This window comes from Nilaparvata lugens, chromosome 3 (assembly GCF_014356525.2).
Source record: "Nilaparvata lugens isolate BPH chromosome 3, ASM1435652v1, whole genome shotgun sequence".
In the NCBI taxonomy this organism is placed as follows: Eukaryota; Metazoa; Arthropoda; class Insecta; order Hemiptera; family Delphacidae; genus Nilaparvata; species Nilaparvata lugens.
In genome coordinates, this window is record NC_052506.1 from 93,335,044 (window position 1) to 93,358,321 (window position 23,278).

The 23,278-nt window shown below is 32.8% G+C and overlaps 1 protein-coding gene across 4 annotated transcripts in view; it reads right to left on the minus strand.

The window, feature by feature from the left end:
- LOC111055537 overlaps positions 1 to 23,278 on the minus strand; it is a 257,536-nt gene that overhangs the window by 225,667 nt on the left and 8,591 nt on the right. For all 4 annotated transcript variants that reach the window (XM_039425085.1, XM_039425084.1, XM_039425083.1 and 1 more), the window contains one exon: positions 2,454 to 2,508. In XM_039425085.1, coding sequence (XP_039281019.1) covers positions 2,454 to 2,501 — 48 coding nt within the window. In that variant the 5' untranslated portion in view covers positions 2,502 to 2,508. The remainder of the gene's footprint in view (positions 1 to 2,453; positions 2,509 to 23,278) is intronic.

The window sequence follows — 23,278 nt, forward strand, 5'->3', positions numbered from 1 at the left end:
TTCTTCTTCTTCTTCTTCTTCTTCTTCTTCTTCTTCTGCTTCTGCTTTTTCTTCTTCTTTCTCTTCTACTTTTTCTTCTTCTTCTTCTCCTGTAGAACAACCATATTGGAAGGCAGCCATATTTGAAATACGTCATAAATTAACTGTTATGAATATTCCGCCCCTCAATTTTCGAAGTAATTATTGTTATAAAACAAAAATGCTAATTATTAAGACAATAATATAGTTTCATCTTCTTTTCCTTCTTCTTCGTTCTTTTCTTCTCTTCCTCACTCGCTCTCTCTCTCTCTCTCTCACTCTCTCTCTCTCTTTCTCTCTCTCTCTCTCTCTGAATAAACAATGAAAAATGTAATATATATTAACTTTATGGTCATTTAATGTGAACCAACTTATAAGAGAGTATATATTGTACAATAAATTAATAATTTAATCTATATATATAAAAATGAATGTATGTTTGTGTGTTAGTTTGTTTGTTTGTTTGTTTGTTTGTTCCCTATAGACTTGAAAACTACTTGACATAACGGCATGACACTTTGGGGATATGTTGTGTGAATATTGGGGATGGTTACTGGCCAGAAATTTTAATAGGGGGGCTTATAGTACTATTGATTCATTTTACCGACCCATGCTTTTGAAATTTTCGGCCGAGCTGCTACCGAAGAACGGAAAGATGATCATGATTCCAGATCATAAATATTATGATAATATGATTTAGCATCTAAAGTTACCAGATGTAATAAACATGTCACCCTGTGATGAATTACTGGTATTAAAACGGTATATTGGAGTTGAAGTGTAGTTGATTGGTAGATAATGATTCCTTGGAAGAACTATATGAACAATTATCACACCCCTATTATCATTGAGAAACTGGAAAATGTTGGAAAGAAATTATTCACCTCATGAAAGAGAATTGCCCATATTTCATTCATTAATAATCACTAAAGAATGAAAAAATAATTTACATTTTTTTTTTTTAATTTAGCTTAGCTTATATTTATCCTGAAATGGAAAATTGGAGGAATATGGAATTCTGTGTGAATCATCGTATATCACATATTTCCTGGACCATCTATTAACAATCAACAACTATGAAAACATCAAATTCATCATTGAAACACTGATTTAACCTATCTATTTTCTTTTAATTCAACACTTTACTGATAGATATTACTACCAATTGATTTAGAAGAATATGTATTCGGAATAATAAATGCTGCATGACTAAGCACATAGGAAGTCCATATTGAGATGTAAATGGAAATATTGATTGTCGGATAAATTTCATGATTCACCAAATCAAGTCAAGTGTGACATGAGATACATTGACTTTTTGGCGGTACAAAGTTCGCCAGGTAAGCTAGTGTACAATAAATTGATAATCTATTCTTATCCAATCTCTCTCTCCCTTCTGGTCGTGAGGTGATGGGAAGGATATTTTTATATACTCTTCAGAGAGTCGACAATTACTCATTGAAATACCGCCGATTTATGTAGTTACATCACAATATTATATTGGTTATCGTTATTCAAATTGCATTCAATCTTTATTCTCATCAACTGATTTTTCATACTTTGTAAAATTAGTTGAATGATAAGCTTTACGGTCATAAAAGCATGGTTTTCACTAGTAGAGTGAGTGGTCGAGTAACTGGCATACTAGCTCTATCGAGCTAACTCTACTCTACTTACTTGGTCGAGTAACTTTTCACTACAATTGAGAATATTAGGTTAAGTGTGTTGCCTAGTAAACAGAAGGAACTAACCTTGAAATGCCAATAAATTAACACTTAAACACTTATTAACACTTCAATAAAATAACACTTTTCAATAGATTTTGATAAATAATTAATATTCAATGAATGAAAATATTTCTCAATTTGATAGCCCATGGCATGACTCTACTCTTCTAGCTCCAGACTGCTTTCATTAGCAAAGTAGTGGTAGATTAGAGTGTGAAGCGGTGTTGAGGGAAGGCCAGTGGCAGAGTATGAGTAATATCTCACGGTGCTATACCATTCTACTCTACTAAAAACATGAACGTTTTAATTGGGAGAGTTAAAAAGATAGTTAGTACTTGCTCAAGGAACTACCACTAATGAAAACCAGGCTTTAATATGAATTACTGTTGAAGCCAGAATATATGGTAACATACTACATGAGTGAAGAACTTTGATATAATCTGGCACACACTCTCTCAATATTCATCTCAATGATAGGAAATTCATGAATGACGCATCATAACACCTCAACTACTCAACTGATTGACTTGAAATTTTTCATATAGATTCTTGATTTACCGAGGATGGTCATAGGCCTAATCCAAGTTCTTGGAAGAATTAGGTGGGTCGGGTTTTTAATTTGACCCTTATGGAGCACATTCAGGGTAAGCTTAATCTATTTTCTGGAAAGATTAATCAAATTTGATAGTAGAAAAAAAATCAACTTACAATTGACAGAAGAAAGCAGATGAGAGTCACCACCCTAATCATATCCATTCTCCAACTGAAAAAAAATAAATATATTCTATCAAAATTCTTAATTAATCTACAAAAATTGAGGGAGTATCTTTGTCCTTATTACTAATAATTCAGTCACTATCCTATTATATAAGGCGAGAATTTTCTGTATAATTATGTTTATATTTATGAATTTTTATATTCTTAAATTTTTGAATGTTTATATTTTTATATTTACAGATGGAATTGAATAGAGAATGCATTTATTCAAATGCTAATTAATATATAATTATTTTAAAACGAAAATACTGAATAAATGCTGTAAATCAGCCCGAATACTTCTGCTACTGCAGACATTGACAACAGAGTTAACAGCTAAATGGAAATTCGATAAGAACTACTATCTAAAAATTATTTGCCAGCCCAGGAATCGAACCCAGTACCTCCAAATACCTAACAGCCCGGGAGTCATTGGAGTCATTAACCCTGTTGTCAATGTCTTTGGGGTGATTTACAGCATTTATTTAGGATTTTCGTTTCAAAATGATTATTTTTATATTTCTATTTTTATATTTCTATATTTTTAATTTTTATATTTTTATATTTCTATATCTTCATATTTTCATATTTTCATATTTTTATATTTTTATATTTCCATATTTTTATATTTTTATATTTTTATATTTTCATTTTTTTATATTTTTATATTTTTATATTTATATATTTTTATATTTTTATATTTTTATATTTTTATTTTTATATTTTTATATTTTTATATTTTTATATTTTTATATTTTTATATTTTTATTTTTATATTTTTATATTTTTATATTGTATATTTTTATATTTTTATATTTTTATATTGTTATATTTTTATATTTTTATATTTTTATATTTTTATATTTTTATATTTTTATATTATTATATTTCTATATTTTTATATTTTAATATTTTTATATTTTTATATTTTTATATTTTTGAATTTTTGAATTTTTGAATTTTTATATTTTTATATTTTTATATTTTAATATTTTTATATTATTATATTTTCATATTTTTATATTTTCATATTTTTATATTTTTATATTTTCATATTTTTATATTTTTATATTTCTTGATTCTTATATTTTTATATTTTTATTTTTGTATTTTTATATTTTTATATTTTTATATTTTTATATTTTTATATTTTTATATTTTTATATTTTTATATTTTTATATTTTTATATTTTTATATTTTTATATTTTTATATTTTTATATTTTTATATTTTTATATTTTTATATTTTTATATTTTTATATTTTTATATTTTTATATTTTTATATTTTTATATTTTTATATTTTTATATTTTTTATTTTTATATTTTTATATTTTTATATTTTTATATTTTTATATTTTTATATTTTTATATTTTTATATTTTTATATTTTTATATTTTTATATTTTTATATTTTTATATTTTTATATTTTTATATTTTTATATTTTTATATTTTCATATTTTTATATTTTTATATTTTTATATTTTTATATTTTTATATTTTTATATTTTTATATTTTTATATTTTTATATTTTTATATTTTTATATTTCTATATTTTTATATTTTTATATTTTTATATTTCTATATTTTTATATTTTTATATTTTTATATTTTCATATTTTTATATTCTTATATTATCATATTTTCATATTCTCATTTTTTTATATTCTTATAATTTTATATTTTGATATTTTGATATTCTTATATTTTCTATTTTATTCTTATATTTTTATATTTTCATATTTTTATATTTTCATATTTTTATATTTTTAAATTTATTTTTATATTTCTATATTTTCATATTTCCATATTTTTATATTTTTATATTCTCATATTTTTATATTTCCATATTTTTATTTTTTTATATTTCTATATATTTATATTTTTTTCATATTCCTATATTTTTATTTCTTTATATTTTTAAAATTTTTATATTTCTATATTCTTATATTTTTATATTTTTATATTTTTATTTTTTTATTTTTTTATATTTTTATATTTTTATATTTTTATATTTTTATATTTTTATATTTTTATATTCTTATATTTTCATATTTCCATATTTTTATATTTTTATTTTTATATTTTTATATTTTCTAATCTTTATATTTTTATATTTTCATTTTTTTGTATTTTTCTATCTCTATATTTTCTTATATTTTTATATTTCTATATTTTTATATTTTTATATTTTCATATTTTTTAATTTTTATATTTTTAATTTTTTTTATTTTTATACTCTTATATTTTTTATTTTTATATTTTTATTTTTTATATTTTCATATTTTTAAATTTTTATTTTTCTATATTTTTATATTTTTATTTTTTCATATTTTTATATTTTTTATTTTTTTATTTTTATATTTTTATTTTTCTATATTTTTTATTTTCTATATTTTTATATTTTTTTATTTCCATATTTTTAAATTTTCATATTTTTCTATCTTTCTATTTTTATATTTTATATTTCTATATTCTTATATTTTTATATTTTCTATTTTTATATTTTTATATTTTTATTCTTTTATATCCTTATATTCTTATATTTTTATATTTCTATATTTTTATATTTTTATTTTTTATTTTTTTATTTTTTTATATTTTATATTTTTTATTTTTATATTTTTTATATTTTCATATTTTTATATTTTTATATTATTATATTTTTATATTTTCATATTTTTATATTTTTTTTTTATTTTTTATTTTTATATTTCTATATTTTTATATTTTCATTTTTTTGTATTTTTCTATCTCTATATTTTCTTATATTTTTATATTTTTTATATTTTTATAATTTTATATTTTTATATTTTTATATTTTTATATTTTTATATTTTTATATTTTATATTTTTATATTTTTATATTTTTATATTTTTATATTTTTTTTTTATATTTTATATTTTTATATTTTTATATTTTTATATTTTTATATTTTTTATTTTTATATTTTATATTTTATATTTTTATATTTTTATATTTTTATAATTTTATATTTTATATTTTTATATTTTTATATTTTTATATTTTTATATTTTTATTTTTATATTTTTATATTTTTATATTTTTATATTTTTATATTTTTATATTTTTAAATTTTTATATTTATTTCAGAATGTAAGATAAAAAAGTTATTTTGTTATGCTTGAATCTACTATTGTCTTCCTTGTTTATTAGAAATCTCTCGAAAGCAATATATCTCATTTGTGTGTTATTAAAATAGTTATTTGTATATCTAGAGTTAAAAGTACGACTTTTTCTCCCTGAGGGAAAAAGTTTGAAGCCCGAGGAAAAGCCGAGGGCAACAAATTTCCTGAGGGAGAAAAAGTATTTTTCGCTTGTGATGTACACAACATTTTTCCTCCATCTACATTTTTTTATAGAAACTGCAAATTAAATCATTCTAATAACTTACGTATTGGTGACAATGTTTCCTAACAACATAACCTAAAATCTAAAACCTAAAAACCGGTCGTCTGATAGGCACTGCTGATTGCACTATCTATTGGCCAAAGTTGTAACAATCATATCAGCTGGGCTACCAAAAATGGCTGACTCCAGATCACGCGGTTCAGATTTGAATTGCAGAATGCAGATCAAAAATATTTGTTGGCTGGTATTTTGAATAGAGTACAATATTTTAAAAATTGTATAAATTTTTATCGTCTACTATTAAGAATATAATATCATACAAACATAATATATTTCATGAGTTGATCAAATTTCTGGTTGTGGTATTGAATTCAGTTGACTCAATGACAGACACCTCTATTACGCTTTCTCATCTGAGCTTAGACCTTCTAACCTATTACCATGTAAGTTTTTAAAATAGAGATGCTTCCCATGTTATTCAAATGGAGTCACTTTTACTCCCTAGGGAGTTTTTCTGTTTTTTACTACCTAGAGCGAAAAAGTGACACTTTACTTTAGTATTATGTTTCAGGGAGTAAAGTAAGTTACTTTAGACAGTAGGTGGAGGAAAACATGTTTCCCAATCGAAGACTACTGTTAAAAATTGTCTTATTTTCCATCAAGTGGTTTATTCAATCAAAATACTAAATTGGCAGTTGCTGTACTCAAGCAAAACCGTTAAAAAATTCTCTATCCCAGAAATTTAAATTTTTTGTTTTTTGCCAAATTTTTCTCAATTTCAAAATTTTTTTCGCAGTCATCTTTATCAATCGCATTAAAAACGCCTATCAATCCCTCCATTACGGTACAATTATTTTTACATTCGAATAATGATTCACTATAACCTAAATTAATAATAATTATCGTCTACAGAAGCATTAAAAACAACCGTCGAAAAATAATTTACTATAAGCTGTTTCCCCATCAAATCTTTACATATTAATCCAAATTATTTGGTTTAAACCTCCTGCTTTGGAGGTTTAAACTTTCCCAGAGTTTAAACTCAATACAGAGTTTAAACTGATACTGTGCAAACGGAATTTTAGTTTAAACCAAAAAAAAACAGATTTGGCTTAAGCTTTAGCTTAAACTTACACTGTGCAAACGGCCCTAAATGTATCATTAAAGATCCCTCTGGGCGTATTTTTGTGCTCTACAATCTAAGATCAGGTAGAGTGTTCTATCTCATATAGATTCCAGGAACACCTGACAACAATGCTCCTTGTATTGTGAAAAAACCAAATTTTTAGCTTCAACCATTATCACCAAGTACATTGTCCTCACATTGATATTTCGCACAATGACATAAGTTCATAAGATTATGTTCTATGAGAATCACCCGTTAGATATTTCATTTTAGTATTTCCTACTTGAGAGGCGTGTACAAGGACAACTCGAGGATCAAAATTTCAAATACTTATAATTTCTGACACAATGCTCAGACTCCATAGTACTACACTTCATTCGTCTCGGCTCGTCAAGGCGGTTCAAAATCATGCATAATAAGTCAAACTCGGTCGAAAAATGGAAAATTTATTGCATAAACATTATTTATTCTCGATTAGTTTTTTTAAAATATATTATGAGAAAACACATAAAAACGCTGATGAAAGCTGGATAAACGCAGTAAAACCGCCTATCTTTGGCATATTATAAGGCGTAATAATTACAAGATTATTACAGTGTAACAATAATAACAATCAACAATAATAATTATAATGGTGGTTAGGTGCAGTCAAGTGTACGTCAAGGCATGCTGCTAAAGTCTGCCACAGCAATGCAACAGTCTCCGTCTACTTTGCATGTCATTTGTAAGCTATTTTAGATTATTTCGAACAATATTTAATAGCCCTCAGTAGTCCAGTCAATATAGACATAAAAAAGGGGGTGTGCTTGCAATTTATATTGTAGTTCTGATTTTTTAATATATTATTTGGGTACATAAGAGAAGTCCAGAACCAATTTCTTCATGCAAAATTTCCTTGTGCTAGATACAGAGTGGCCCAAAAATATCGTAGTTTCGGTTCCTTTTCCAGTTTTCAGCTATTTCTGCCGAATCTCGTGATCGGACAGAAACATTTGCTCTCGCCATTTGTCTAGAATATGAAATTCTGAATCAAATGATATCATTCGGAACTCTCTATCTCCAATGAGTACTGACTTATGATTTTTCAAATATGAGTGAAATTTGAAGAGAAAATCAATGTTTGATGAATTTTAGATTTTGATCAACAATATCTTCCGATTGTTACCATTTAGATGTATAATTCTAAATCCCTCTGGGCGTATTTTTGTGCTCTACAATCTGAGATCAGGTAGAGCGCTCTATCTCATATAGATTTCCAGGTACAACAGACAACAATGCTCCTTGTATTGTGAAAAACACCTTATTTTCAGCTTCAACCATCATCACCAACTACATAGTCTCCACATTGATATTCCGCACAATGACATAAGTTCATAAGATTATGTTCCATTAGAATCACCCGTTAGATGCACTTCATTTCAGTATTCCCTACTGGAGAGGCGCGCTTAAGGACACCTCAAGGATCAAAATTTCAAACACTTATAACTTCTGAGGCAATGCTCAGATTTCATCGTACTACACTTCATTCTTCTGGGCTCGTCAAGGCGGTTCAAAATCATGCATCATAAGTCACATTTGGTCAAAAAAAGGGGAAATTTATTGTTGAGTGTACTAAAGCCCATATTCCAATACACAAAAAATGGCCAAATTTCTATATTCAAAGCTACATGTCTTTTGAAATACTTCTGATGAAAATTCTTCTGAAGAATCAGAGAACACTCTTGGATTCTCAAGGAGATCATGAGGTAGGTCTGAGATGGAATCAGGAACATTTGAAGACCACTTGCGAAGTTCAAAGCCAGCCTTAGCGGTAAGTTGTTTTACTTCTTGAATGGGAGTACGAGCTTCTTGGAGGCTGGATGCACCAGTTACGATATCATCAACGTAGCTTTGATTACGCAGTGAATCAGCAGCTAGTGGAAATTCTCCACCGTGGTCGGTCACAAGTTTAAGTATGGTGCATTGAGAGATATAAGAAGAGCTTACCATTCCATAGCTTACCATAATTAAGCTGATATTCACGCACGTCCCCATTAGGGGAAGGACGATAAAATATGTGTTGATACTGTCTATCTTGCTCACGAACCTCGATCTGACAATACATCATTTATAAATCTGAAGTCACAAACACATTATTACTACGAAAATTCAATAAAATCTGAGCAAGCTCATTTTGAAGATTCGAGCCAGCATGCAAAGCTTCATTCAAAGTAGCACCATCATTACATGGAGCGGATGCATTGAAGACAACACGGAGACGAGTGGTTAAACTAGTAGGTTTCAGTACACAATGGTGAGGGATTACATAATAGATGAGGATTTCAACGCAATAGACATGTGTCCAAGTTCAATATACTGGTGCAATGTACTAGACTCATCGTACATCTGTTTGACATCTTAGTTCAATGATAAGCATTTTTCCAAGGACAAATATTTTTTTCATAGTACTGCTGCAATTGTCGCCAAGCTTGACAAGCTGATTTTTGTAAATGGAAGCGCGACTTTGTAGCGACCTGAATCAGTACGAGTGGTGGTTTAAGTATACATTTTTTCACAAAATATCTTAGACTAGCAGAGACCCGTGCTTTGCAAGGATCTATTTTGAAAGTTGACTAACTGAAAACTTGACATAATGTAATTTTGAAGAATTTGAAATAGGCCTACAGCCATCCTTGGTTAATTGAGAATCTATATGCAAAATTTCAAGCTAAGTAGTACATTAGTTCAGACGTGATGATGCGTCAATCATAATTTTTCTATCCCGTACGTGTATAAGCCAACTCTTTACTTTATTATAGATATAGTTGACGACTGTAAGAGATAGGACTGTGGAACAGAATAGTGGTGAAACTATGATAGCGCCAGAAGTGTCTCAAACATAATAGTAGGTACTATACATGAACTTTTTGAAAGTGATTTGAAAACAAAAATGTTGAAATGTTGGAAACAAAAATGTTGAAATAACAGAACTGAAAGTTGTCTACCTTATCATTCTACCTCCATTTAGAGAGGCTTTTGTTTGAGCCAAATGTAAATATATATATATATATATATATATATTATATATATATATATATATATATATATATATATATATATAGCACATAAGGAAAAACACTTTAAAGTTTTATAATATAAATTGAAACCGGATACACATGACATGGATAGATTAACAACACTTAAAAACTTACATTTAAACGAAAATAAAGGGGGCCCAGCTCCCAAAAATTTTCGTTTAAATGTAAGTTTTTAAGTGTTTTCAATCTATCTGTGTCATGTGTATCCTGTTTCAATTTATATTATATATATATATTATATTATAACTATAAGTACTGCTTTGCTTCAAGTATATAAGTACTTAAAGAGGACTTTTATGAAGAGCTGGAAAAAGTCTATGATAATTGTCCAGGCCATGATGTGAAGATTATAGTTGGTGATTTCAATGCTAAGGTTGGTAAAAAGGAATGCTTTAGGCAATATGTTGGCAAGCATAGTCTGCATTCTGAGTCAAGTGATAATGGAGTGAGACTGGTCAATTTTGCAGCAGCAAGGAGCTTGGTGGTAGGGAGCACAATGTTCCAGCGAAAAGATATCCATAAAGCTACATGGCATTCACCTGATGGAGTCACAAACAATCAGATCGACCACCTGCTGATAGATTCGCGCCATTACTCTAATCTCATGAGTATCAGGAGCTATAGAGGCGCCAATGTTGACTCTGACCATTATCTGGTGGGGGCGGTGATAAGAGCAAGAATAGCCAACTCAAGGAAATCGCAACCTGGTAATTTAAAAAGGTATGAATTGAGGGCGCTCCAAAATCCCCAAATAGTGGAAGAATTCCGGGAGATTTTAACAAACAAGTTGTTGGAGGTGGCTGAGCATGACGAGCAAGCAGTGTCGAAGAAATGGGAGAAATGCTCAAAAGCTATAGCAGAAACATCTCAGAGAGTACTAGGGGATCAAAGGAAGGAAAAGAATAGGAGTTGGTTTGATGAGGAGTGTCGAGAGGCTACAAGGAAGAAGAATGAAGCATACCAGGTGCTACAACAACGGACCAGCACGAGGCACGCAGTAGAAAGATACAGAGAATTGATGAAGGAGGAAAAAAAGCTGCACAGAAGGAAGAATTCTTTTCTTCCTTCTTTAAGAAGCGCCGAAGCACAAAAACTTGAAGAGATGGAAAAATCCAGGAGCAAAATGTGATGAGGAAGTTCTACAGCTTTGTAAGTAATCAGCGTAGAGGATTCGCCCCTAGAGTAATGATATGCAAAGGGCAGGATGGAGCAATAATTGCAGAAAGATCGCAGGTACTGGATAAATGGAGAGAGTATTTTATAAAAAAACTTAATAAGAATTCTGAGTTGAATACAGAAGTGACATTGGAAGTGATGCGTGGGGATGGAGGAAGACCCACCCACGCTGGAGGAAGTGGAGAACTCAATAAAGAAATTGAGGAATAATAAAGCTCCAGGCCTAGATGGGCTAGCTGCAGAATTGTTCAAGCTTGGTGGTAACACTCTCAAAGAAGAGATGCATAGATCAGTATGCAAGATATGGAGCAGTGAGGAAATGCCAGATGAGTAGACCAAAGGTGTGATAGTTCCAATACACAAGAAAGGAGATAGACTGAATTGTGAGAGCTACAGGGGTATTACACTAGTGAATATAGGTTATAATTTTTTTTTCAAATCTCCTATATGGAAAATTGAGAGTGTATAGAGATAGAGAGGTGGGAGGGTATCAAGCTGGATTTCGAGAGGGGTGCTCCACTATAGACCAAATATATGTGCTCCGGCAAATCCTGGAAAAGACACTTGAATTCGATATTAAAACCCATCACCTTTTTATAGACTTTAAGGCAGCTTATGATAGTATCATTAGGAGTAAATTGTATGAGGCTATGGTGGAGATGAATATGCCAAGGAAGCTTGTGAGACTGGTGCAGATGACAATGAAGAAGGTGGTATGTTATGTAAGGATTGGAAGTAGCTTATTGGAGCCCTTTGAAGTGGAAAATGGTGTAAGGCAGGGGGATGCCCTTTCATGTTTGCTTTTCAACCTTGCTCTAGAAAAAGTAATCAGGGACTCGCAAATTAATACTAGAGGATCACTGTACAATAGACTGACTCAGATATTAGCGTATGCAGATGATGTGGACATCGCATGTAGATCGCCAACAGCTATGAAGGACGCCTTCACGCGGTTGGAGGAAGCTGCAAAAAGAATCGGTCTGGTAGTAAATGACAATAAATCCAAAGTTATGGTGGCCTCCAACTCTGGAGAAGGGCGAGAGCATGGCCAAAGCATAGAGATCCAGGGGAAAAACTTCGAAATCATAGAAGTGTTTGTATACCTGGGATCTTCTATAAACTCCAGAAACGATTCAAGTAAAGAAGTAAGGCGAAGGGTTATGCTAGCCAATAGATGCTATTACGCGCTATCAACTCTGATGAGAAAATGTACTCTCACTAGAAAGACCAAGCTGCTGCTATACAGAACAATCATCATGCCTGTCTTACTGTATGGTAGTGAAACGTGGGCAACTACGGTGGCGGATGAAAGAATGCTGTGCGTCTTTGAAAGAAAGATCCTGAGAAGAGTGTTTAGAGGCATACAGGAAGCAGGAGTCTGGCATAGGAGGCATAATGACGAACTTTATAGGCTGTACCAGTATGCAGATATAGCCACTGTGATGCGAGTTCGCAGGCTGAGGTGGGCAGGGCACCTGGTACGAGAAAATATAAATGGTAAATATATGGCACTGGAAAATATATGGCCGGCGAAGGAAAGGGCGACCCAGAACAAGATGGATAGACGTAGTGGATAAGGATGCAGCAGTAATTGGGGTGCGACGATGGAAAAGTGCAGTGGTGGACAGAGATGCTTGGAGGCAGAAATTGAAGGAGGCTGTGACCCGCGCTGGGTTGTAATGCCAAATAAGAAGGAGAAGATATATATTATATTATATTACAAAAGACAAAAGACATGAATAGATTGAAAACACTTAAAAACTTACATTAAAAACGGAAATTTTCGAGAACTGATTTCCCTTCCTCAACCGAGTAGTGCGTGGTATCCAAAGTGATTTAAAGTGGTATTTCCGTTTCTAATATAAGTTTTTAATTGTTTCCAATCTATTTATGTCTTGTGTCTCCTGTTTTGTAGTATTTGTGATAAACTTTAAAGTTTGTAATATAAATCAATACAGGAGACACAAGACATAAATAGATTGAAAACAATTAAAAACTCACATTAGAAACGGTTGAGGAAAGGATATATATATATATATATAGCACATAACAGAAGACACCTTAAAGCTTGTAATATCAATTAAAATAGGAGACACAAGACAAAGTTTTGAATTAAAAAGATAGCTTAAATCAGTGTTTCAAAGATGAATTTAATGTTTTCATAGTTGTTGATTGTCAATAGATGGTCCAGGAAATATGCGATATATGATGAATCACACAGAATTCCATAATAATTCTTCCCATCTTCCATTTTTGGATGAATATAAGCTGAGATGAATTAAAAACAAATGTAAATTATTCTGTCATTCTTCAGTAATTATTAATGAATGCAAGTTGGACAACTCTCTTTCATGAGGTGAATAATTTCTTTCCAATATTTTCCAGTTTCTCAATGATAGGGAAGTGATAATTATTCGTATAGGTCTTCTAAGGAATCATTATCTACCAATCAACTACACACTTCAACTCCAATATACCGTTTTAATACCAGTAATTCATCACAGGGTGACGTGTTTATTACATCTGGTAACTTTAGAAGCTAAATCTTATTATCACAATATTTATGATCTGGAATCATGATCATCTTTCCGTTCTCAAAACAGGAGACACAAGACATAAATAGATTGAAAACACTTGAAACTTACATTAAAAACGGAAATTTTCAGAAACTGAGTTTCCTCCCCCAACCGAGCAGTGAGTGGGTACTGTTTTCTGTATATTGTGTATAGTCTGTAAATTGTGTATAGTATTCTGTATATTTTCTGTATATAGTGGGTACAGTCTTCTGTATATTGTGTATAGTCTGTAAATTGTGTATAGTATTCTGTATATTTTCTGTATATAGTGGGTACAGTTTTCTGTACCCACTCACTGCTCGGTTGAGGAAGGAAACTCAGTTTCTGAAAATTTCCGTTTCTAATGTAAGTTTTCAAGTGTTTACAATCTATTTATGTCTTGTGTCTCCTGTTTTAAGATCAGAAAGATGATCATGATTCCAGATCATAAATATTGTGATGATAAGATTTAGCTTCTAAAGTTACCAGATGTAACAAACACGTCACCCTGTGATGAATTACTTGTATTAAAACGGTATATTGGAGTTGAAGTGTGTAGTTGATTGGTAGATAATGATTCCTTAGAAGACCTATACGAATAATTATCACTTCCCTATCATTGAGAAACTGGAAAATGTTGGAAAGAAATTATTCACCTCATGAAAGAGAGTTGTCCAACTTGCATTCATTAATAATTACTGAAGAATGACAGAATAATTTACATTTGTTTTTAATTTATCTCAGCTTATATTCATCAAAAAATGGAAGATGGGAAGAATATGGAATTCTGTGTGATTCATCATATATCGCATATTTCCTGGACCATCTATTGACAATCAACTACTATGAAAACATGAGATTCATCTTTGAAACACTGATCTTTTTAATTCAAAACTTTACTGATAGATATAACTACCAATTGATTGAGAAGAATATTTTCGGAATAATGAATGCTGCATGACTAAGCACATAGGAAGTCCGTATTGAAATGTAAATGAAAATATTGATTGTGAGATAAATTTCATGATTCACCAAAAAAGTCGAGTGTAACGTGAGATACATTAACTTTTTGGCGGTACGAAGTTCGCCGGGTTAGCTAGTTGTAAATGAAGCTCTATTATTAATAGTCAACGCTGAAAAAAGACAGGCTCAATCACCAGGAATACTATAAATTCTATGAGGGACCAGTAAGCCATTAATTTTGAGTAGTTCAATCACTTCCATTATGGACACTTGATACATTATGGACAATCAATACGTATGAAATTTATTAGCCATAGAATAAAAAACTTTTGATTGCAGTTACCCCGACTACTACAATATGAATAACCATTTGGATCAAGTATAAGGAGCTAATCACATCTCTCATCAACTCGTACTTCTTATTCACAAAATATTAACAAAAAATATAAATAAGTTATATTGAATGAACTCACAGCTAGTACTCAAGTTTGTCTTTTTCTGGCCGTGCTGCAAATAAATGTAGGTATATGTTTGACATCTCATTTTTGTAATCTTGTTGTCTATTAAGAAAGTTTTCAATGTGATTTTATAAGGCAATAAAATTTGAATTTGAAAAAACAATTATCAACAAACTCCTAACCAAAGAAAATATCTGTGCTCTGTTCTAATCGGGATGTATGAGACTCCATATACAACTGATAGGAGGCGCAATCCAAACTGGCCAAGCATAAAACGATTGAACAAAAACGTGGCAAGCTTGCGCTGTCAATAAACGCAAAATTAATTCGATCAGCCGATTGATGAGATTATTTTAAGCTTTCCAATGATTACAACATATGTTAGAATATCATGTGTCAATTATCTCAGTTCCAAATGGCGGTCACCTTACTGTACCATGTTCATAACCTTATTTAATAGGATCCTTTTTCATCCTTTGAAATCCTTAGAGGCAAAATATCTCAAAATCCGTTCTTAGTGCGCAGCTAGCATGTTTGAAGAATATTTGTGCAAAGTTTCAAGTTTGTAGGCCAATAATTGGCCTAATATTAGTTTGAGCTGTAGTGTGATTTTACATCAACATTTTCGAAAAATGTCCTCTCCTCAACCCCCCTGTGCTCCTGATCGGAATTTTTCTGCATAGATCTAATTTTCTTCGTAGCTGAACAAAAAGTTCCTCATGACTTTGCTGTGGAATGAGCGGTAAAAATTACAAAATTTTTGGGGGGCCCCAGCTCCCTCAGGGGGGCAAATTACTGAAAATCCTTTCTTAGTGGATGTTTTGAGGCTACCATAAACAATTGTGCAAAATTTCAAGTTTTTAGGCTCAGTAGTTTGGGCTGTGGTGGGATTTCAGTCTGTCGAGGCTTAGCCTTTTATAGATATATAGATAGATATAGATATAGAAGATAGCCTGATAGCCTGATAGATACATAGATAGATAGAAGATAGATATCTATAATGCCTCTCGTTAAATAAAATCATATGGAAGTCAATTATATTGATAACAAGATCTTGTTAATAACAAGGAATTTTCTGTTCGAAACATAAGTTATTAACTTTTTCAAGAGAAATTTTTGACGATTCAGTCAAGTTAATAACTCGTGTTATTAACTCCGGTGTAAACGCAGCTTTAATCGCGTCAATAGGCTAAATTTGTCGACATGATTGCACACTCTGGATCAAATTCAAACAAACTACGTCATGTTTTCTAGGTCAAAATTTGCATTTAGTATCGCAGCTGTACAAAACTATCAAAAGCACGTTCATATTCTAAAATGGGAGAAAATAAATTAAAATTCAACATTCAAATAAACGAATATTGAATTCTCAAACATCCATGGAGAGAATGGGTGTTTTCTTTGTTTCTAAGGGTCGGATCTAGCACTCCGTAAAGCTGGGTTTACACCAAAGTTATTAACAAAATGTTGATAACTCATGGATTCTATTAGATTAAATTAATGGAGCTTGACAAACACATATGTTCTTCATGTGTATGATGTTATGCTCAATCTAATAGAATATATAAGGATTAAGGTTTAAGGTTTAAGGATTAAGGTTATTAAGAAAATTTTAATAACTTCGGTGTAAACGCAGCTTCAGGGTTGTAACAATATTTTTTGGGTGTTTACCAAAAGCTTATATTGAAAGAAATTGTTAGGTCTCAGCACAAGAAGCTGGAAAATGTTATCACCAGTTACGGTATCAATTGTCTAGAGATAAGATAATAAAGCTCTCAAGCCTATGATTATTAACAGCCAAATGAAATTTGCTGAGCCCTTTGTCAAACGGTGGCAAGTGGCATTGGTGTCGATACCATATCGTCTAGTACAAAAATCAGAACCCTTTTATCTATCTACATCTTCTGCATCTATAATTGTGGAGTCGACCAGATCAGTCATGAGAACTGTAAATTGTTAAAGCAGCCACCGTTTGCAGCCGTTGAAAGCAGAGAATTATTTGAGTTCCTTGGAGAGCTGGTAAGAAATGTGTGGTATTTCTCTTTCAGGAGGCATAAAAATATTAATAGTATTCAAAAATCTTTTGCTCTACTGACTGCTGCCAGCAGGGCATATGCGACGACAAAAATAACGTCACAGGGTGCACTTGCATGGAGCTGGGTTTTGTGAGAGGGGAGCCAAAAATTGCTATTCATGTATTAAGAACGTAATGCGCGACTTTATTGCTCGCACAAAACAGTTATCACGCGACGCGAAGCGGAGCGTGATAATTTTGCAAGAGCGATAAAGAAGCATTACGCGCGAATTACATACAAAATTTTCTCTACAACTGCACAAACCTAGTATATTTCGCACCTAGAGCAGAAAATGAGATTTTTCCGGCTCGAAATCGGTTTTCAAGTCCGAGGCTGTAGGCCGAGGACTGGAAAAGATTGAGAGCCGGAAAAACATTTTTGTCCATGGTGCGAACGCTTTTTTTCGCCACACACAAAAATAAACAATATATATATTGTTATGCAATATATACAATATATATATAATGAACACAAGAAATGAAAAGTCTTTTGATCAGCTGTTTTTTGATCACCTTTCTTAGTTCCATGTTAGGGGCTGGAAAGGGTACTCTTTCCGGCCTAGGCCGGAAAGAAACCTGTTCTGACGTCAGACGAGAGTCGTCTGTAAACAATGTCTTTCAGATCTACGTAGGGACTGGAAAACAGCTGCTTTCTGTGCAGTGTGGCGAAAATCACTTATATCTGGCGGAGTTTATAATAATTCGTCCACACTGATATCCATAATGGCTGTATAATCGGTACAATTACCGACTTTTTAGATTAAGATCTGACCGAGAGTGTTTTGTCTTTTGACGAGCTGCTTATCATCAGCTGATTAGCGAGCATAAAGAAACTCTTTTGCGCATGCGCGAATGATTAGCGAGCATAAAGAAAATTTACTGCGCATGCGCAGATGGTTAGCGAGCAAAAAAGTAGATTCTCCTCAGAAATAAGCTGTTTTACGAGGAGAATTGAGTATGTAAATTCGTTCTCTACGCACAGTTGTAGAAAAATGATTTTTCATTCAACCAGAACATTAACTACTAGTGGGTAACCCGTGCTTCGCAAGGGTTTATTTTGAAACTGAAAACTTGACGTAATAAAAAATTCGAAATTTGAAAATGGGCCTATAACCATCCTCGGTTAATAAAGAATCTTTATGCAAAATTCAAATCAATCAGTCCAGTAGTTCATGCGTCAAACATAATTTCACGTACGTGCATGAGCCAGCTCTTTCCATTATTATAGTGAAGATTATGGATATATGGATGATTTATCAGTATCTTTGAATGAGAATAACTTTTGAACGGTTTTAGAAATCGGTGCGGTTTTCACCATTCATTTTCTCTTGAAATTCTGTATCATATGACCAACGTAAGTTTTTTGTCTTCTAACTTTGCAATATGACTACCTCTCATTTAAAAAAAATGGAGTTGAATTCAAAATGGCGGAACGAAATTTCGATGCAACAGAAAATCACTTATTTTTATTCGAATAGGATCTTTCTTTCGAAAGAAATATTCAGCTACTTCTTCTTCTACTTCTTCTGTACAAGATCTTGAAGAACTGAAAATAGGCTTATATCCATCCTCGGTTAATTAAGAATCTATATGCAAAAGTTCAAATTAATCAGTTGAGTAGTTCAGACGTGTTGATGCGTCAAACATAATTCCCTATTCCTCACGTGTTTAACCAGTTCTTTCCTTTATTATAATATAGATAACTGAAAAAGACATAATACTTGAAAACCTCACAGAATCATATTGATTTTTTCAATACATCAATAAATTTTAGTATCGATTAGATCCTCCTCAATTTGAATCGGGCAGCCTTTTGTTCCCCCAATTCCAAACAAAATATTTAAAATATTCGTTTCACTGCGAATTTGTGTCTGATAGTACATTATAACTGAAGAATATGAATTATTACTTATTTTATTGTGATCTATTCATGTTTTTCATATGAAATTCAATGATAGGCCTACAGCATGAAGAGACTATGTCCATTTCATTTGTACTGGTGGCAAACTTTTACATTAGAAATAATTTTATTTGTTTAAATCTCAGTTCAATTGTAATGAAAACAAATTCCTTCAAAAAATAATTGATAATAGTACGTTTCGAGGGGAAAAATTAAGAACAAAGAAATTGGGAAGAATCGGGATTTGAACCAAGAAACCATCGCTCCGAAAGCGAGCGTTTTACCGTTACGCTACACGTCTCCGTTCGAAAATAATTGTCTTGTAACAGCCTTATAAAACCTCCTCATAGAAAAACACACTTCTGGGCCACAACAATGACAATGTAGCCTATGACGTAAGTGGAACTTCATGTACGGTAGCATGAATGAAGTTTGATCATTAATTCTGAAAAATCTAGAAGGAAAATTGAAATTTGGGCTTCCAGGTGCACGAAATTGATATTTTTAGAATCTATGTGCAAAATTTGGAGATCTAAATCATTCCCGTTTTTCCGGTATGCAATCCACAAGCTGACATGTTTTGATGCGAACAAACGAACAAACGTACAAACACAACCCTACTCTCTCTTATTATATAGATGGATCTTTATTACAAAAATTTGGTACTTCTACTTTCCAAAATTTTTGAAGAACTCCATGAATAGGATCAATTGTGGTTGGAAGTGATACTCTTTTAGCAGCGGTTTCACAGTCAATAATATCGCTTGTAATATTACCCATGATAACCCATCTGAATCGGGTATTAAGCGCACCTGGATTACCAACAATAAATTTCTTAGATTGCTCACTCAACGTTTGTAAGAATAACTCAGCTCCAATTAACAGATCAAATAGGTTTTTGATTCATTAAATTCATTGTCAGCCAGTTTGAGGTTGGAAAACTGCATGCACAAGTTCGGATTCAAGTTTTCGATTGGCTGATTACAAGATTAGTGATCTGGGGCAGAACTAGAGCTTTAGTCTCAAGTCTAAGATGCGGTTGAATAAGTGAAGAGATACAAATTTGAACTTCATTATTGCATTGAGTTACAGTTGAGCCTATTCCAACTAGGCCGCCTTTCCTGGGATTAGGTTTGAGATGCGATCTATTAGATACATTTTTTTTAATAGCAGTTATTTGAGACGGACGCGCTGTCAATAACGGCGCGCACACAATGTGGTTGGTTGAAGCTGTCGAATACCACTACGATAGCAGTACCTAATAAGCAAGTTGCGTGTATGTCAACAAACTTTCGAAGACTTTCATAGTCTGATTTCACAAGAGGTTTGAATTCAAAAATTTGATTCATATAAAACGAACACAGTCTGCGAGGTTTTTAATAGCGTTCACACAGGTTTTTATAAGCAATTTCATGATTTGCATCTGAAAGATTAAGATTGGATATGATATTTAGCGCAGAACCGCTAAGATATGATCTTAAATATTGAAATTTCTCAACTGGTGAGAGCGATGTGTTTGAATGAATAAGAGCTTCAAACATATTCCAGAATCTTTATTATATTGAAGCCACATAGACAAAAAATTCACAGCCAATACGGCTGATTGTCACGGAGAACCAACCTCGAAATCAATTTAGTGAACGTACTGGAGGCTATGGGAAAACCTCCAAATCACGAAAATTCACCCCCCTGGCCCCCTACAGACCCCCAAATTTTTTCGACATTTGAAATCAGCATCGCACAGAAAATTCGATAGAAGATTTTTTGTTCAGCCCCCGGAGATAAGCCTATAGCCATAGTTGAATTCCAACTGAATTCAAATGGGGACCCGGGAAATTAAGTTTTCATCGAAAATTTGAAGTTTTCCCAAATATGAAAAATACCCAGCCAAAACTATAAAATCGCTGTGAAAACTAAATACCAAATCTGTTGCATACTACACTGGAGGCAACGGGAAAATCTCCAGACCTTCCAAATTATTCCCCCCGGCACCCCTGTACTCGCCCAAATATTTGGGACACATTTAAATTTGTTTCCCACAAAAAATTTATTACAAGCTTTTTTGTTCAGCTCCTGGAGATAAGCATATAACCATAGCTAAATTTCAACCAAATTCAAATGACGACCCAGGAAATTGAGTTTTCATCGAAAATTAGGAGTTTTTCCAAATACGAAAAATTCTCAGCCAAAACTAGAAGATTACTGTGATAAGTGAACACCAAATCTGTTGCATACTACACTGGAGGCTACGAGAAAACCTCCAGACCTTCCAAATTTTGCCCCCCCGCCACCCCTGTGCTCCACCAAATATTTGGGACACATTTAAATTTGTTTCCCACAAAAAAATTATTTCAAGCTTTTTTGTTCAGCTCGCCAAGTTAAGTTCAAATTCAAATTTTTCAAATTCAAATTGAGTTTATTCACATGAATCATTACAAATACTGTACACATGTATAAATAATATAAATACTTGTGAATTCTCCCCACATAGACAAGTCTGTGTGTGGGGGAAGAGTTCTAATGTAAAACAACTTGTTACTAAAAAGAAAATTATAAATATTCACAATATAACTTGAAAAATATTAGTTTAACATGGCACACAAGATAAAATTTAGAACTTGAACAATTATAAATTATGAGCAATATATTGATGATATATATTGTCACGATGTGTATCGTAACTAGTGAGGGGAATTGAGTTTAGGGCTTGTTCTAAAGACGCTTGGTTATCTCTTGATGAAATCTCGGAGTCCAACGAGCAGCCCGGCCGCTGGGCTACCGCTCAGCGGTGCCGCGCATCCTTACTCCCCTCCCTCTTGGCCATTGAGGGAGGCTCGTGAAGGGCTAGTAGGAGCTCGGTCTAGTGCGGGTGTCCGTTGCGAGCGGTCGGCAGAGAAAGTGAAGGAAGCAGCGCGCAGCTAGCAACTTAGTACAGCTCGTATCGTGAGTGTACTCCGACTCCTTCGACTACTAGGAGTTGTGTCTGAGGTTAATGGGGGTTAATCGAAGACACTGGAAGCTCCGAGATTCAGCACTCACTTGGGCGAGTGTTGTTCGACCATTTCGACGACTTTTGGCAGCAACCTGCCTGTTTCAACCAGTAGCGACAAGTCAGGTTTTGGCTAAAACCTGACTGGACCCTGGTACATTATCGCGAGGACCAGGAAAGGTGAGAGGACCTCAAATAAGGCTCAGGGAGGCCTTTCTCGACCCCGAGACGAGATCCTGACCCCAGGAAATAGCCGGTACCCGAGGTTAGGGACCCAGTGACCAGCATCGACGGCGTTACACTCGCCTACCTTGCTATTTCCAATGGGAAAAGCAAGAGGACCTCGAGTAAGACTTGGGAAGGCCTTTCTCGACTTCGACACACGATCCTGGCCCCAGGAAATAGCCGGTGCCCAAGGTTAGGGACCCGGTGACCAGAGGTGAAGCCCGGTGCAAGGGCTCTCATACCTTGCTTGCGACGCCCGGTGCAAGGGCTCCTATAGCTTGCTATTTCGTCTTCTAATAGCAAGAGGACCTTGAGTAAGACTTGAGAAGGCCTTTCTCGACCCCGAGACGTGATCCTGACTGCAGGAAATACCCAGTGCCCGAGGTTAGGGACCCGGTGACCAGTTGTGACGCCCGGTGCAAGGGCTCCTATAGCTTGCTATTTCGTCTTATAATAGCAAGAGGACCTCAAGAAAGGCCTGGGAAGGCCTTTCTTGACTCCGTGACACGATCCTGACCCCAGGAATCAGCCGGTACCCGAGGTTAGGGACCCGGTGACTGACTACAGCAACCAGTTCCGAGGCCCATAAACCCTGCTATTTCGGATCCTAATACCAGGAGGATATCTAGTGGCAATCGGGAACGTTACTCCCATAACAGAGACCCCCTCACGGCCGACACCAGATCGTTCCTGTTCCTCTCTCTCCACGCCCAACCCTGTAAGGCAGTGCGAAAGCACGGCCCCTCTTACCTAAAAGAGGGAAGCATTTCACCAAGGTGCTCAAGACCCTGTTCCAACCCCCGACTCGAGCGAGGGTGGTTGATGGTCGCCCTACCAAGCCTCCTGTCCCCTGCTGTGG